We start from the raw sequence: 16,513 nt of genomic DNA, 5'->3' as shown, positions 1-16,513 counted from the left end.
TTATAGTGAAGCTTACTCGACCTTTCAGGTTTAATGAAATTGTGTTTGGATAATCACGTTGTGTCACATATTTTAACTAAAAACAAGCAGGCTTACTATCACCAACTCCCTTAATATCCAAATGTTTTCAAAATGATGAGAAGCATTTAACGTATTAAATACGCATTAATTTGTTACTTTTGACGTATTCCATACCAACCCTTTTTTAACTCGCATGCAGTAAATATCACTCATCAAATTTAAAACATTTTAGCGTTTATGTGTTCATATATTTAACGTTTCTGACCCTACTGGACGTATATCGTATAGTTAATGAACACTCCTTAACAGTTAAGTGCTTGTGTGTGTGTGTACTTGATGTAATGGATAAGAAACACCATTTATTTTCTGTGTTTGATATCTTAATTATTAGAGTATATATTTCAAAATGGAGAGGTATGCCCTTAATACTACTAATAGTTGAAGGTAACCGCCAACTAACCAGAATTGAAGCTCCATAATTCCATGATCCAAGTATTGAACAACAAATTGGAAAATTTTCTTTCATTTTTGCACTACATGACGTACAGTCTCTTGTAAAAGTAATGTCCCTCGGATACCTACCACTGTAGCATAGGCAACCAACATCCCAACCGACTAGTCCAAGTTGGATTTGCGGGTGTGGGAGGTAGGTAGGTATCTAATGCGGTTCGTTTTCAGCAGGTATTCCCACTTTGCCAAACTAAAAATAAGTTAGTAGAATGAAAATGAATGGCATCGATTTATTAGCTCAAAAGATCTGCGCTGCTTTAACCTATCTTTGGTTTAATACAATAGAAATTTTTACATTTCAATTGGTTTGGTTCGTTTTAAATTTGGAAATAGTTTAGCTAAAATAATGACATTTACTTTTAATTTTTTCGAGTAGATTTTCTTCTAACAAAATAAATGTGATGATTTTGTCGTTTTATACTGACATTGAAATTGAAGTCTCATTATTAATTACTCGGGCCTCCTAATGGAATGCGATTATCTGCACTGGAAGCGCAACAATGCCGTTCCTTTTGTAACTACCACCTCCCATTCCTTTCAAACCCCGGGATGGCACCCGCGGAAAAATTCGGCTGTTTTAATTATTTTTCCCTAATTTCTAATCATTTCACCTGCATGAAAAAGCCGGTTTAACTGGTAACTAATTTTTTTGTCAAAAAATATTATACCTATAACCTGGACTAAATATCCTTATAAATGCCTACCTACTCAGAAATATGCAACGTAAAAGCTCTCCTAAACTAAATTCGATATTAAATCAACCACGACCAAGTATCACAAATGCATATCATTTAATTTCTGATGCTAGTTACAAAAGAAAGGTATTGTTGCACAGTGCACTTGTAGGGCAATTAATCGCATTCCATGAGGAGACCTACTCGCAACTCGCAAGTAATTATTAATGACACTGGAATTTCAATGTCATTAAAGGACAAGAATATCACCTTTATTTCGTTAGAAGAAAACCTACTCAAAAAATTAAAAAGTGAAAGGCCATTATTTTGTCTTAATAGTCTCTAGCTAAACTATTTGCAAATTTAAAACGCACCAAACCAATTGTAAGAAATGTAAAAATGTTTACTGCACCAAGCCAAGGATGTGCAGCGCAGATCCTTTGAGCTAATAAATCGATGGCATTCACTTTTATTCTACTAACTAGTATTTAGTTTGGCTAAATGGGAATATCTGCTGAAAATGAATCGCATTACTATAGATAGCTACCTCGCACACCCGCAAATCCAACTTGGACTAGGCGACTGGGATGTTGGTTGCCTATGCTACAGTGGTAGGTACCTATCCGAGGGACATTACTTTTACAAGAGACTGTACATGTATACTTCATCAAGGAAAGACTAGAAAAACAACAACAAATGGTAAACGATGACGCAATAAAACGATAATCGTTTATAACTACTAGAAATGTTGGGACATTATCGATCTGCTTAAACCGCGTGTTTGATACAGAATTAAATTATAGTCTATACATGCACGGACCGAATACAGAATCCTAGTAGGCGTGACTACGTGGATTTTTCAATTATCTAGTTTTTCTTGAAAATGTTGCGACGATGGCTTGATGAATATAAACCTGCCAGGAAAGATTGCCGGTCACAGAACACTTGATCCCGATCTACGATCTATGTTTTTCTAAAGATGTAAGCGACTTCCGGGATAGTATCGTGTCAATGTTGAGAAAACGGCTTTTCGTTCAACATTAGCACGATCCTATTCTGGAAGTCGCTCGCATCTTAAGAAAAACATAGAGTGTAGATCGCACAAGGTGTCCTGTGGCCGGCAATCTTTCCTGGCGAGAGTTATATCTCGCTGTTTGCGTTTAGTTTTTCGGAATCCATTGTGGTGGCCGATGACGCCCTCTGCTACAGCAGTTTGCGTAGATGTACCAGTTGAAGAATGCTTCGCATTAGAGATTGGTTGCGATTTCACTCTGTGAAAGTCCGAAACCTTTCATTCGCGATTTGCGATTACGATTGATCGGTCTTCCAGCCGGTGCCGTTGGAGGATTAATACGTTCGTCGTCTGTTCCGTCACTCCAGGTTTGATTTTTTAGTACCTCACCACTCTATGGTCACCAGATTCTTACGTACTCTCACAGCTATGCACTGTGATACTGTGAATTAGGTATATCGCTTCGGAATAAGTATCGGACTCTAGAAAGATTGGAGCTGCCGACCTGACATGTTTTCATTTGCCTTTTAGTTTCATGAAGGTTAAATAAACATGATTTATTTATTTATTTATTTATTTATGTATTTGCTCAAAACAACAGAAAAACATTCCATATAAAGTTTTGAGGACAATGATTGTGACTAAAAAAAAACGTATACAAGTAACTATCTGATAAATAGTATTTTTATAAACATAAAACTAAATTTTTCTTAAATTGCGATAAAGACAGGCCAAACAAGTGCAAATTGTTCTTTTGAACTTTGTGCAAATCATTGTACAACGTCATCATTCGGTTAATTGGTGAATTGTCATGCGTTTTTGAACGTACTCTAGGGATTTCAAACATTGTGAATTTACTTCTCGTTCTATGATCGGGGACATTGATATTGATTAGAGACAGCAAATAGGAACAGTTTATCTGATTATTAAGAAGCTTAAACAAAAATATTAATGAGATATTACGTCTTCGATCACTTAGTCTCGTAAAATTATACACATTTATTAAATATTCATAATGTTCGTAGTGGGGGTATACCCTCGTAAGTCTAAAGTGAAGAGAGCGTAAGAATTTACTTTGAATCATTTCGATTGCCTTTATATGCTTTTTCGTATATGGTGACCAAATGGTAGCTGCATATTCCAGCTTAGATCGCACTAATGCATAATATAACACTAAACGTTTTTTGATTTCTAAAACAATGCGAACATCGCAAGATAAATCCCAAGCTAGAGTACGCGGCTTTAATGACATTCTGGATATGTAGGTCGAATTTCAATTTGGCATAAAAAAGCACTCCCAGATCTTTGTGATTGCTAACAACCTCTAATACTCTTCCCTGAATGTTGTACTGAAATATAATATCATCTGCCTTACGAGAAAAACGTAGGCATTTACATTTATCTATGTTCAGGGGTAAGTAATTATTAGAACCCCATTGTACTATGGAATCGAGATCAGTTTGTAGCTTTTGACAATCCGAGTAGTCTTTTATTTGGTAGCTCAGCTTCAAATCATCTGCAAACATTAAAACATTTGCATACTTAATTACTTCGGTCAAGTCATTAATTAACATTATAAATAACAATGGTCCCAAGTTTGACCCTTGTGGCACCCCCGATGGTACACTGAACACCTTAGACGTAGCCGATCCAAAAACCACAAACTGCTCTCGAGAAGAAAGATAAGACGAAAAGAATTTTAATAGACCATTCGAGAAAACCAAACCGAGCTAACTTTTCGAGCAAAATGTCATGGTTCACACTATCAAAGGCTTTAGAAAAGTCAGTGTATAATTTATCGTATTGAGTTTTGTCATCTAAGGTCATGTGCTACGTCATTAGAAAGCTTATTTTTTTCTCTTTCTTAATACTTTAACATGTATGATGTTTTTAAATTCGAAAATAAGGTACAGAAAAAATAGAGAAACCTTGCCATATGCTTAGTTGACTAATGTATTGAACTTTAAACGTAGATACCTTTAAATTAACAGAACGTCAAGAATTAACAAAAAACAATGAACAGGTGTTTAATAAGTGACACAGACACAGTACATATGGTGTATTTCTTTACAAATATGGTATTACGTGAGAAATAAATCTTAATTTTGTGAAATATGGACCATTTTCTAATTTAACACCATTCATGATTAAGGTAGTAAGAAAGAGAGAAAAATAAGCTTTATAATGACGTCTCATAATATGACCTGTTGCTATTTAAACAAATTCAAGATGGCGGTCGTACTCAAAAAACAGTTTAATAGTCGTGAAAATGATGCATTCTATATAATCAATTTAACGGACACACGTGTGAATTTTGCACAAATTACGTAATTGGTGGCACCATAATGTTTGAAATTACAATAGCGTAAATTTTAAATCAATGTTCTGAAATAGAGTAGAGAACTTCATAGAGGTTTGTTTACCGCAAATGCAACTACTAGTCCTATGTGGAAATCCTCTACACGGAGTCTTGTTATTTAGAAATGTTTTATAATACAATTTAATGACGCATTGCAACCACAGCACCCACTAAATATGCTATGAATGGATGTTTATTGCTTACAGCGTGATTTACCAAATTTGAAGGTAGCTAATGGTATAAAAGAGAAATTGAAGCATTTTGCAGGTGTTTGGATACTCTCAAAATTGAAAAGGAAATTACCTACTGCAATTACAGCAGGACTGAATATGAACTGAGTTCTGCAAGTATTAGAGTCTATACGGTTGTTCCATCAGATTATGTTTTTTCCTTTAATTTTTTTATCTTACGTTTACAATTTTTTCTGTACACCAAGTTGTTCCAATACTTAGATTTCAAACGTCGTATTAGTATTTTGGAAGCAAGAAAGCTGTAACGCGCTTTAACATTTTTACGTAGACAGATTGAGTAGTAGGTATTGTTTAATGTTCCTTCAAAGTATCAAAATCGGCATTCTCGAACATAAAATGTTATGATCTCCAAAAATGTTTTATCACGTTTGCGATAAACTTAAAATGAGGTGTGAATTCGTGATTTTCGGAACAAACAATCAATACATCAGGTTCCATTGTTTAGTTTTCCCACTCCGGATCCTAGCTTTTTTTGTATAGGTTTTGTCTGTACGCGTTACCAGGAAATGGGTGCATTAAATCTTTTTTCTGGTATACGCAAAAAAATATGTAACCTTCAATCATATTCGCTCGGTTAAATTTATTCGGTGTTACAGCGTGGAAAAGATATATTTGTTTAAACGCCTACTTTTCAATATTCAACATTTAAGTGCATTTTTATTTTCAGATAACCCCAAATTCACCGGTCCGATAGTAAATGTAACGATTCCCGTAGGAAGGGAAGCAATAATAGAATGTGGGGTAGATAACCTATCTACATTTAAGGTGAGTTCGTTTTTTTCGTTTCATTATTTTTAACTGCGCCTATAGAATGCTTCAAGGGGAAAAATGGTTTCTATAAGGTTATAATTAAAAAACATAATGAAAGTTCCAAATACTTAGTGGCCTGGATTTTAAACTGACAGTAAGTCGTATTAGAAGGTAGAAAAACATTTTCCTAAATTAAACTTATTTACCTGCAAAACGTATTCTTATTGCCCAAAGCGCTGCACGGCCCGCTCTGCTGAAACTTTTAGCGCTCCCGTTCGGATTCATTAAAAGAATTCCAGAGAGGAACGCCTAGCACAGCCGTTCCTAGAGACTAATTTCTCCTTAAAATCCATGAGGTTAATAGGCAAAAGCTGCCATAAACTTTTTTTTAGTGAAATTAATGTGATGCTTATTAACCTTTCGCTGAGAGTAATTGTTACAACCCAGAAGCGCAATTCTTTATCTCACGAATTCACAATAAATGTTTTACCGGAATTAAATTAAATTAGTTACGCAGTCCTTTACAGAATATGTCATTATATTTCCTTTTCGAATTAACCATTAACCTTCCTCTCCGAGATTGTTTTCCTATCGAAGGGGAAAGTTTATGGGGGCAAACAAATACCGCATCAAACAGTTTCGTCGGGGAACGACATACTACCTACTTTATATCATTTATATGCCCCCATATACCAACGAAACATCGTCTTACCTTCGTCTGTTTTAGTAATAAGAGTTGGTGGAAAGGTATAGGGTTTAAATCTGATAATTTGTTTTCAAACTTTCTAATTACTGCAAAATACTACATTATACATTGAAGAATCTCAACATCGGTTTCACAAGATGAAAATTGTCTTATAAAGGGACCGGTTTTCAATTTCTTCTAATTTACAATTTACTTTTTGTTACTAGAAATCTACAACGTTCGTATAATAACGCCGCATGTATAACAAGTATAAATTGTGCACAACTATTGTGCAGATTTTTTTTAACCGAAATAGCTTTTGTTTTGACATCACCAATGGATATATTTCTTGTAGACGTCTCATCGCTCTTTGTGAGTACCCTCTTCCGACAATCCGTTCTTGAGGTATAAGGGAATATACCTGATCACGATAAGAGGTCGAGGGAGAGGGCTATGGTTGGTAGAAATTAATTCCTTTCGTTATTTTCGTTCATTAGAGGGAAGGATAAAACTAGTCCCACACACAGTGCTTCTTATATTATTTTTTTCTATTTTGCATTAAAATAAGGGAATCCATGAATTTTAATACGAAGTATCAACATGGATTAGAGATTGAAAAATTGTCAATTTTGTTATTCTGACGTTTAGGTTGGTAGAACTGGTAATTTGACATTCTTGATTCAAAATTTGAAGTTCGGAAATAATGGCCCAAGAATTGAGTTATAGCCCACCAGAATTGCGTGAAATAGCCTAAATTACAACTAAAAATTTATTACCTAACAAATCAAACAAGTTTAACAAGTCTAATTTCATAAATAAAACATACAGCATGCGTAAACAGTAATTTTGAAACCGGTATTAGTTTTAGTTTCATTTGTTAGGTTTGTCTTTAATCCAAATGCCTATGTATAAAATTGCATTTAAATGCCTTCATTGGCATTGCGCATGCGCAAAACAACATTTTGAAACCGTCGTTAATTTTACTTAAATTCGTAGTGTTTACGTATAAAGTTTCATTTAAATATCTTCATAAATAAAAAAATCGGTTCAGTGGTGTAGAAGGAGTACGTATGACGGACGGACGGACGGATGGACGACAAAGTGTAACCAATAGCGATTTTTCACTTTGAAGAAAATACGCTAAAAATAAAAATACCTAGCATAAATGCCAAACGTGGACCACAATAATGTTAGTGCCTATTCCTTTCGGCAAGTGTGATAAGCATCCCCTAATTACCACTCCAATTAACAATAATCATTACCAATTTACAATTTACTTCATTTATGTACTTGTAATATGCTTTAGAAGTTTAATAGGTGCTTAATTTGTAACGTTCCGTTGTTGCGTTGAATGTGCCATTAGTTTGAGTGACTGCCTGAATGCGCTTTTACTGCGTTAGGAGGACAACTTGGTACAAATGGGAACGGGGAAGATCATTTTTGCTTTTGTCGTTGAAATGAGAAGCACTTACTCTGCGGAAGATGTCTTGGAAGATGAGGAAATCTGAAATGGAAAATCTAAAGCCATTAAGTTAAATTTCCTATATTATTTATCTAAACTTAGTACTTGCGTGAATGGGAATTTGTTGATGCCTTTCCGAGGTACTTAAACTTTATTTTCATCGGATTCCATATTTGGTTAACCACGTTTTTTCGGTATACCTATGTCGCCATCCGAAACCCATTTATTAAAGAGGTTCGTAAGTTTGAATTAATCTGAATTGGTATTGTAATTTTATTGGATGCACCTTTTTATGTAAGTAACGATCATTAGGGTGGTCGTATTACAGAAGTACAACTGTTCTGGGCGAAATGCCCACACTTGTTTTCGAATCGAAGGTAAAGTCACCTTATTTAGATCTGTATTAGGAATAATAATAATAATAACATTTATTGTCCAAACAAGTAATAAATACTCTATAACAGGACAATATCTAAAAAAGAAATATTAAAGTTATAGCGAGCCGTTAACCATTCATTAAACAAAACAAGAAAAAAACAAACAAACAAAATCTAAAAATTTAACTCAGATACAACCAAATTTCATTCTACGAATTATAACAGTTCGTTTAAAGTAATATTAAATATATATAATGGAAGTTGGCCTTTTTTAAGCTGGCGCACGAAAAAAAAATTCTCAATCCCATCGACTCTTTGCCTGAGCTGAATTAAAAAAAAAACTTAAAATTTTTTCGACATGTGTAATATTTTTTACGTTTCGTCAACCTTATCTGAAATATACTAATTAAACAAATTACCTTGGAAATGATTTGAGAGTAACCATGATAAATTATGAAAATCATAAAATAAAATGCTTAAGTGTTTCTGTTTTCTATATTACCTATTTAAAAGAAATATAATTTAAAAAAATCGTTAAGCCACTTGTGAGTAAAAGGCGAAGAGTGCACTTTCAAATTTGTTTTTTGATTTTAATAGCCTTTATGGATATTTCATACTTTAACGAGAATACAAGCATGAAATAATTTTTAATTTCTGATCGAATGACACCAATACCAAGTTTCTAAGTGGTGTAGTTTCGGAACCTTTGTGATTCAGGCTGACAGACAGACGTCAAGAGCGTAGAAGTGCACTTTTTATTTTTTGAAAGTGAAAGTGCACTAAAAATATTCATTGTACGTCCAGAAATGCTTCTTCCGTGCTTGCTTCCCGCGTTCAGCTATGCCTCGCGCGCGGAAATGTCTCTTTTCTAGCCCCCTAATAAAATATACTATTATTGCATCAAATAATAAAACGAACAAGTTTTTTTGTAAGATTTTTAAGAGCCATATAAAATTAACACTTCATAATGTAGCTGATGCAATTCCTTTGCTGTTAGATTGTACGGATGTACGGATGTTATGACTTTTTGGTTCTTTTTTCGAGACCAAATCAATTAACGACAGTTTGACGTTTCACCTCGCGTTTCACTGATTAATAACGATTAATAGGTTCTTTGGTCTCCCTGAATTTGCTTCAAGCAAACAGGGTAGCTGTTTCGCGTTCGTTGGTTGCATTCAACCAAGATACTCTAATGCGAACATGAAATAACTACTCACACGCTGAAGTAAACTGCTCATTTCCAAAGAAGGTTGTTTACTTCAAATTCGAAACTATCTTGAATGCAATATTTTTTGCTGTTTTTAGGGGTGTTTATTTGTATAGGGAAGGTGAGAATGTGGAAAGTTGGAAGTTCATAAAATTGATATAACATTTTAGACGACATGTTAATACATTTTGGATGTGCTATGTGGTATAGTATGGTCGTTGATTTTTCAATTACTCTGCTTGATAGTAACATCCGACATTCTCTGATACAAAGTGCAATGCGAGGTGCAATGCTTCAAAGTTTCCATTTCCAACGTTCAGTAAATCCACAAAACGCCCTAACACCCTAACGGAAAAACCACTGAAAATGACACGGGTGATATTTTCGGTGTGGATAACGATCAAACAGATAGAAATCTCCTCATTCGGCACGTTATGTCGCAATTTTCATAATGTTCAAACACTTTGTTTTTATTGATGCTTAATCTCATTACAAAACCTCTCACTACGTTCACAAACAATAATTACCCGTTTAAATAGAGATTAAATCTATTCAAGAAATAATATACATATCCCCGTTCAAACATATAATTAAATTTTATCCAAACTTTGATAATTTCAAATGAAAGATTTATAATTCATAAAATACGACCCGAAATTTCTAGGCACGCTAAACTTCACTTTAGTAATGAATATATACATACATATTCACCCACTTCATTAAGGCTAAGCAGCTATTAATTTCGTAATCAAACATACAAAAGGCTGTCTGAAAGAGCTAATTACTTTAGGCACAGAATGTTAGACACAAGGATGCCCATTTGGTGTTTACATTACGTATAAATGTTTCTAACATCAAACGGCATTAAAGTTTGTTAATACATCTGCTTAAAATTTATAAAGCAAATAAGTTCGCATGAATAACGGGCAGTTATTCGGTGAATTTAAATTTCAAACTAAAAGACAATTTCGGTATTAGTAAATTCCTCATTACCAAAGGGACTGAATATAACTTATGGCATTAAAAAGTTTTTGCGTGAAATTCGCTTTTAAGACGTATACGTATTATTATGCCTGTGACGTGCATAATTCCATGGCTTAAGACGGTTTTTTTCTTTCTAGTAATACTATCTACTAACAACCATTGAATGTGTCCAAAATAGAACATTGAGCATAGCTGACAAATAAGGTAATTATTTTTACATGCGACGATCGATTTGTGTCAATCTTAGTATTTGTTTGTCCTTATAGTGTAAGCAAGTTAGTTCGAAAAACAAGGAATAGAAGAAAAAAATTATAAAGTTTTGAAATTTTGGTTATGAACTCCTAGCAGGGACCCAAATACATATCCGAAGAGTTCCCACCTCTCCGGTGGGAGCTTCATCCCCTTTTGCCCAAAAAACCACCCCCAATCGTGACCTCGCGGTCTATTTCGGCGTTTTGCTCGTGAACCGCGACTTCTACGAAATAATGTTGTAGGACTTTTTATATTCTCCATGGAATTCTCTATAAATATGTATCTTACTGTTTTTTGCGTATCTCCCACCCAACGCTCGTAAATGACCTTGGAAAATAAGCATAGCTCTCAGCGCGAAGAGAAAAATGCGCCCAGCGACGTTACTCACGGCGATAATCTCGAAAAGTGCTAGTATTATGAGCAAAAATATATAGAATCGACATTAAAGAGCAGTTTTTTCTCTACAATATGCACATATTATAATAGGATTATGTTTTTATAACTATGCATTTTCTATTTCTGAATCTTAAGTAAATGTACTTGAAATATATGCGGCAGTTACCATCATAACCTCAATAGGGCAAATAATAGTGAATATTTCATTTCAGAAAATAACCTTGTCACATCAACAAACATCTGCTGCATTAGCACAACATTCATATAGGGTTTTTCATCAAATTCATACGTGGCGAGGAAAAACTTTAACTGCAACTGAATGGGGCTGGAGAAAAAGTAAAAACATTCTAATGCCAGTGGTTATGACTGAAGCGCCAGCTCCAACTTCAATTCTTCAGCTTATATCCTGCGGCTGGAAAAAGGGGTGTGGAAAGCGATGTAGCTGTGTCAAAGTTGGTTTGCGCTGTTCCACAATGTGCTCTAGTTGTCATGGGCAAAGTTGTTTCAATTCGATCGAGGACGTCGACTTTGCAGAGGAAAATTGATGAATGACATATTTTATCAGTGGAATAGGCCTATAGGGGAAACCACGTAAAAAAAACGCGCCGAGAGCACCTCAAAGGTGGTGTGGAAACGGACTCAAAGTACAAATTCACAAATATAAGAAAGTATTCATATGAACACTAACACTTGTTCATAAATATATTAGTGTATATGCACTTTGTAGAGAAAAACTGCTCTTTAGTCTCGATTCTTTACATTTTTTTGCACAGACTAATAGTTTTAGAGAAAATCGACGAAAAAACTGCGCTTGGCTCATTTTTCTCTTCGCGCTGAAAATTATGCCTATTTTCTAAGGTCATTTACGAGCGTTGGGTGGGAGATACGCAAACACGATAGAGTACATTTTTATAGAGAATTTAATGGAGAATATAAAAAGTCCTTCAATATTTTATCGTACAAGCTGTGGTTTACGAGCAAATCGCCGAAAAAGACCGTGAGGTCACGATTGGGGGTGGTTTTTTGGGCAAAAGGGGATGAAGCTCCCACCGGAGACGTGGGAATTCTTCGGATCTGTATTTAGGTTCCTACTGAGATTTCATAACCAAAATTTCAAAACTTTATAAATTTTTTCTTCTAAAAAATCTAATTTTCCTACACTATTAGGAGTGCTTAGTAATTTATTATTTTATTTTGGTTTTTAGAATTTATGCATCACTTTAAAATGACGGTGTACTCGAGGGTGCAATGAAAATTCCATTAACGTCCATCATCACCTCTACATTATCCAATTTTGGCACTTCCTTAACTAGTTTATCCACTTGCCAACCCCTAATGTCATTCTGTACATCCCTAGTACTGTCAGTTTTCTCCCTGAAAATTCTCGCTCTTTTTGCTTGTGAATCTGAATCACATTGTCTCTATCTTCTTTTTGTTTTTTGCGGTATTGATTTTTATTGGTCGCCCTGTAATTAAGTTCTTCCCTATTCCTGTTGTATACTATCCTGATCATTTCTCCCATACCTGTTATATTATATTCCCATTAGCGTATTCTCCAAATTTCCGATTACACCGATATTGGTTCGCTTCTCTCGTCCTAGCGTAATCAAATCCATGCTCACTTGCTTTAGAAACGTAATTACCTTTCCTTACCTCATCGACTATACTTATCGTACGTTTTAAAAATTCTCAGTAAACTGTCGTATGTCGTAATATCCTCTTTAATTGCTTTCAACCCTATTTCCTCTTCAAAACTGTGTGTTTTTCCGCGCACTTTTTGTTTAAGCTTCCAAAATTCATTCAATTAATTTTAGCTACCCCATCCCATATTTAATCTTCCCTATCTCTTCTCTTGCATAACATTACTTTGCATATAAACGATATCAATTGCGTTAATCCATCCAGATCTTCCCAGCGATACCTTTCAGCCTCTCTCTCTCTCTCTCTATACATTCGACGTCTCACGTTGCCATATTTGCCCCGCATCCAGTAATATTCGATTGACTTCCGCTTTAAAACTAACCCGTTTTTCTCTTAAGCTCTTCATATCATTTTTTACGATTTCATTACCATATTTATTCCCTCTAACTTCTGATTATTTTCGACCCTTATATCATCAAATTTAGGATTTTTCACATTTAACTTTTGGGCTAAAACTCACGGTCATTTCTTTGTTAATATCCACAAGTGTAACGAAGCCTCCTGTCAAAACAATCCCTCCACCCCCACCCCCCTTCCTTGCAACTCTTGAACCTGTGAATATATGTCTGTTTGTACTAATTTGTACTAGAGTCAAAAGGCAGTATCAATTTTGGTTTAGTATATTCATATTTCGAGTTTGATGTCAAATAAAGCGCGCCCCTCGTATCGTTGCACCCCCACAACGAAGGGGTTATTTCCGCTAGCTTTCCGTATATAGTTTGGCGTAGTTTAAGACTTGGACTCTAACCTCACAGGTTATGAGTTCGAATCCCACAACTTGCCGGTTTTTAGTGGTACAGAACATCTCCCGACTGTCATGCTTCGATGTAAAGCTGGCGGTCCCGGCAGTCATAACTGTCGTCAAGTCACACACAGGCTGTTGATGCGACCTGAAAACGTCTCTACCTAGGAACTGCCACCCATTCCATACGATACGATGCGATACGAATTAAACGTTAGACAAACGACGGACATTACAACTTGCGTACGAAAAGAAGCACAGAACCCCGCAATTTGGGTTTTGATGAATGTTGACGTTGGGTGAAGCTATAAAAGGTAATGCTTTATTTTTAAACACTCCACTTCGCCAAGATCAAGTAAACAATTATTCGTGAAGAGGCGTTGGATTTTTGTACCTAAATAGAATAACTGAAGCTAATAGTGTAAAAATGTAGCGTAGGTTTTAAAATAACAAAACCCTTTGTAATTTCGTTGACAGTCTAAGTTAATTTCGCAACAATCAAGCGCCTTAAAGTTTATTAAAATATAATTGTGGCCGTAAACTGTTTTTCATACTAATTTTATTTTCGAATCTGCAAATTTCTTTACATAAATAAAGATTTAGATGTAACCGGCTCTACGCACGCGACTAAACTAGGATGTTACAAAAACCCGGATAATAAATTACGCTTAAGACAAAAAAAGTTTAATCATAAATATTATTAAAATGGTAGAAAGTTAGACATCCTTTTTAAAAGTGCTACTACCGCGTGAATTATCTTAGAGTAATATTAATTTTTAATTAAAGCGGTAAAAAAGGTTACGGAAATAACCCACCCGAGTTGTCTTAATGTACAATGCGATGAATTTTAATGTTCACCACATTATTTCCCAAAGTAAATTACTTTTACAGCCGCTTACTGGTAATACGAGAAAAACGTATGTAAGATTTACGTACATTTACATAATTTCGTTATTGTTCCAGGTTGCTTGGTTGCGTGTCGACACTCAGACAATTTTAACTATTCATAGTCACGTTATTACCAAGAATCACAGGATAGGAGTTACACATAGCGAGCACAGAGTGTGGTACCTGCACATTAGAGACGTACGGGAATCGGATCGTGGATGGTACATGTGTCAAATTAATACGGATCCTATGAAAAGTCAAGTGGGATACCTGGATGTGGTGGGTAAGTGCATTTAACAACAATAAATGTACGGGCTAATTACTTACGCACATCGTTAAAAGTGCAAAAGGTGTAAGAGGGTTTAACAATGGATGCTTTTTTCTTTATATAAATAAGATTTGAATGCGACAAAATGCTAAACGCTCAATACATAATTATTACCTATTGATATGCATTAGCTATATTCAGTACACTTTGTTCATTCTTACATCCGTCTATTCCTTAAACCACTGTTTCCTGCTGGAACTTTGGCACTACACAAGATTCCCTGTAGCACAAAGTATTTCTGCTCTCTCTGACCCTTTATCACACTTGGGATACTTTTAAATGTAAATGTTTGTAAAAGGTACTTTTCCGTACAATTGTAGTATAAAATAAGTATAGAATTATTTAGTTTTATTAAAATAGTGCTTAGATTAAAGTCGGCATTGACCACATCATGCTTTGCTATTATTTTTAAATTGGTTCTAAAAACTGCTCAAGGTATGTATAGTTTTTTGCAACTTGGCGTAGATGGGTCTTCATCCGTTCAATTTTGAAGCTGTTAGATAAACAATTGACAATTTTAATTACTCCTGCATTAGCCCCGCTAGGTATTTCAAATCTGTTAAGCCACCTCATGCAGTTATCCAAGTTCTTCTGTTACTGTTAATTTCAAATATTATCATTGGTTATTGATATTAATCGTTACTGTATGCACTAACCCTGCCGTTTGTATCGCTGCTCTTTACAGCCCTCTTCAGTTTCTCAGTACGAAAAACATGAATACGTATATAACAAAATTTTAATTTATTATGTGTAAATCTGGGCGATTATTTACAAATTAGCACATAGTTGATTTATTGTACGGGTGGGGCAGAGGAACTTGCTGATTTGTATTCGGCGCCCTTAGGCGACGGTTGCTCCGACGAAAATGGGAATAGGTATATTTGAGAGAAGCGCATATAAAGTTTTTCCGCCGCGTGGTGTAGTCATCATCATGGAGTGGACGAAGGCGGAACGCGCGTTCGCCGTCTAGATATACTTTTCTAACGGTCGCTCAGTCATAGCCACGCAACGTGCATCCCGTACAATAAATCAACTATGTGCTTATTAGTAAATAATCGCCCAGATTTACACATAATAAATTAAAATTTTGTATTTGAATTTATTTATAATTGTTTGTAATTGCGTAAAATTTTTTTGATTAGATTTTTATGTGCGCGTATTCTTGGCGTAAGTGGGGACGTGTTTCTTCGAAGCGAAATGGCGGTGTTTTTAAAAATCCTGAAGAAGGAGGTTATTTCACAGTGGAAGTGGTATTCCTTTAAATACTGGAATCAGCGTAAAAACGAGGGAGCTGCGGCTGTTACTTTTCGCCACGGTAAAAAAAGCGTGTTCATCTGTTTACACTAAATTACGGGTGGTAGACTCGATTTTGTTGAGAACGCAGTTCGTCAATTTTTTTAAATAAATCTGTAAGTTAACCAAGGTTGTATAATAAGTTTAATGCTTGTTGCCCGTTTACGGAAAAAGCTTTGTTCAGTTGACCAAAGAAATGTTAAGGTTTGCTTTTTATTAAAACTTAAAAGTTTCTACCATCCGAGCAGTCACCGAAAATTGAATATCGCAAACCTGTCTCCACTTGGCTATGTTTGTCTTGGACCAAGGCATCACAGGGACAGACCACAGGCTCGGTAGTTTCATCCGCCTTCCCACAGAACCTCCAGAAGCTCCACTCAGCCTAAAATCTGAGACTATCATTTTGAAGTTGCTGGTTATGCCTGCCTTATGTCATGATTTAATTCTGGGCATAGATATTTGGAATCGTATGGGCATTATTCCCGATAATGTTTGACATTTCTCTTCCGAAATACCTGTAGTCCGTTTGTCGGGCATTTTTGAGGGACCGCTCTAAACACAATGAAAGACGACAACCTTGGAATAATTTGCTGGACGACAAGTTCATAGTCATAGGGAATT

At 35.3% G+C, this 16,513-nt stretch overlaps 1 protein-coding gene across 1 annotated transcript in view; it reads left to right on the top strand.

Annotated features, from left to right (window-relative positions):
* The first annotated feature begins 4,761 nt into the window (after window positions 1-4,761).
* LOC116166414 (lachesin-like) overlaps window positions 4,762-16,513 on the top strand; it is a 29,310-nt gene continuing 17,558 nt past the window's right edge. Inside the window, exons 1-3 of the mRNA XM_031481367.1 lie at window positions 4,762-4,813; window positions 5,495-5,592; window positions 14,347-14,554. Coding sequence (XP_031337227.1) covers window positions 4,762-4,813; window positions 5,495-5,592; window positions 14,347-14,554 — 358 coding nt within the window. The remainder of the gene's footprint in view (window positions 4,814-5,494; window positions 5,593-14,346; window positions 14,555-16,513) is intronic.

The sequence above is a fragment of the Photinus pyralis genome, unplaced genomic scaffold (genome assembly GCF_008802855.1).
Source record: "Photinus pyralis isolate 1611_PpyrPB1 unplaced genomic scaffold, Ppyr1.3 Ppyr1.4_LG3b, whole genome shotgun sequence".
NCBI classification, from domain to species: Eukaryota; Metazoa; Arthropoda; class Insecta; order Coleoptera; family Lampyridae; genus Photinus; species Photinus pyralis.
This window is presented reverse-complemented; position numbering and strand designations above follow the sequence as displayed.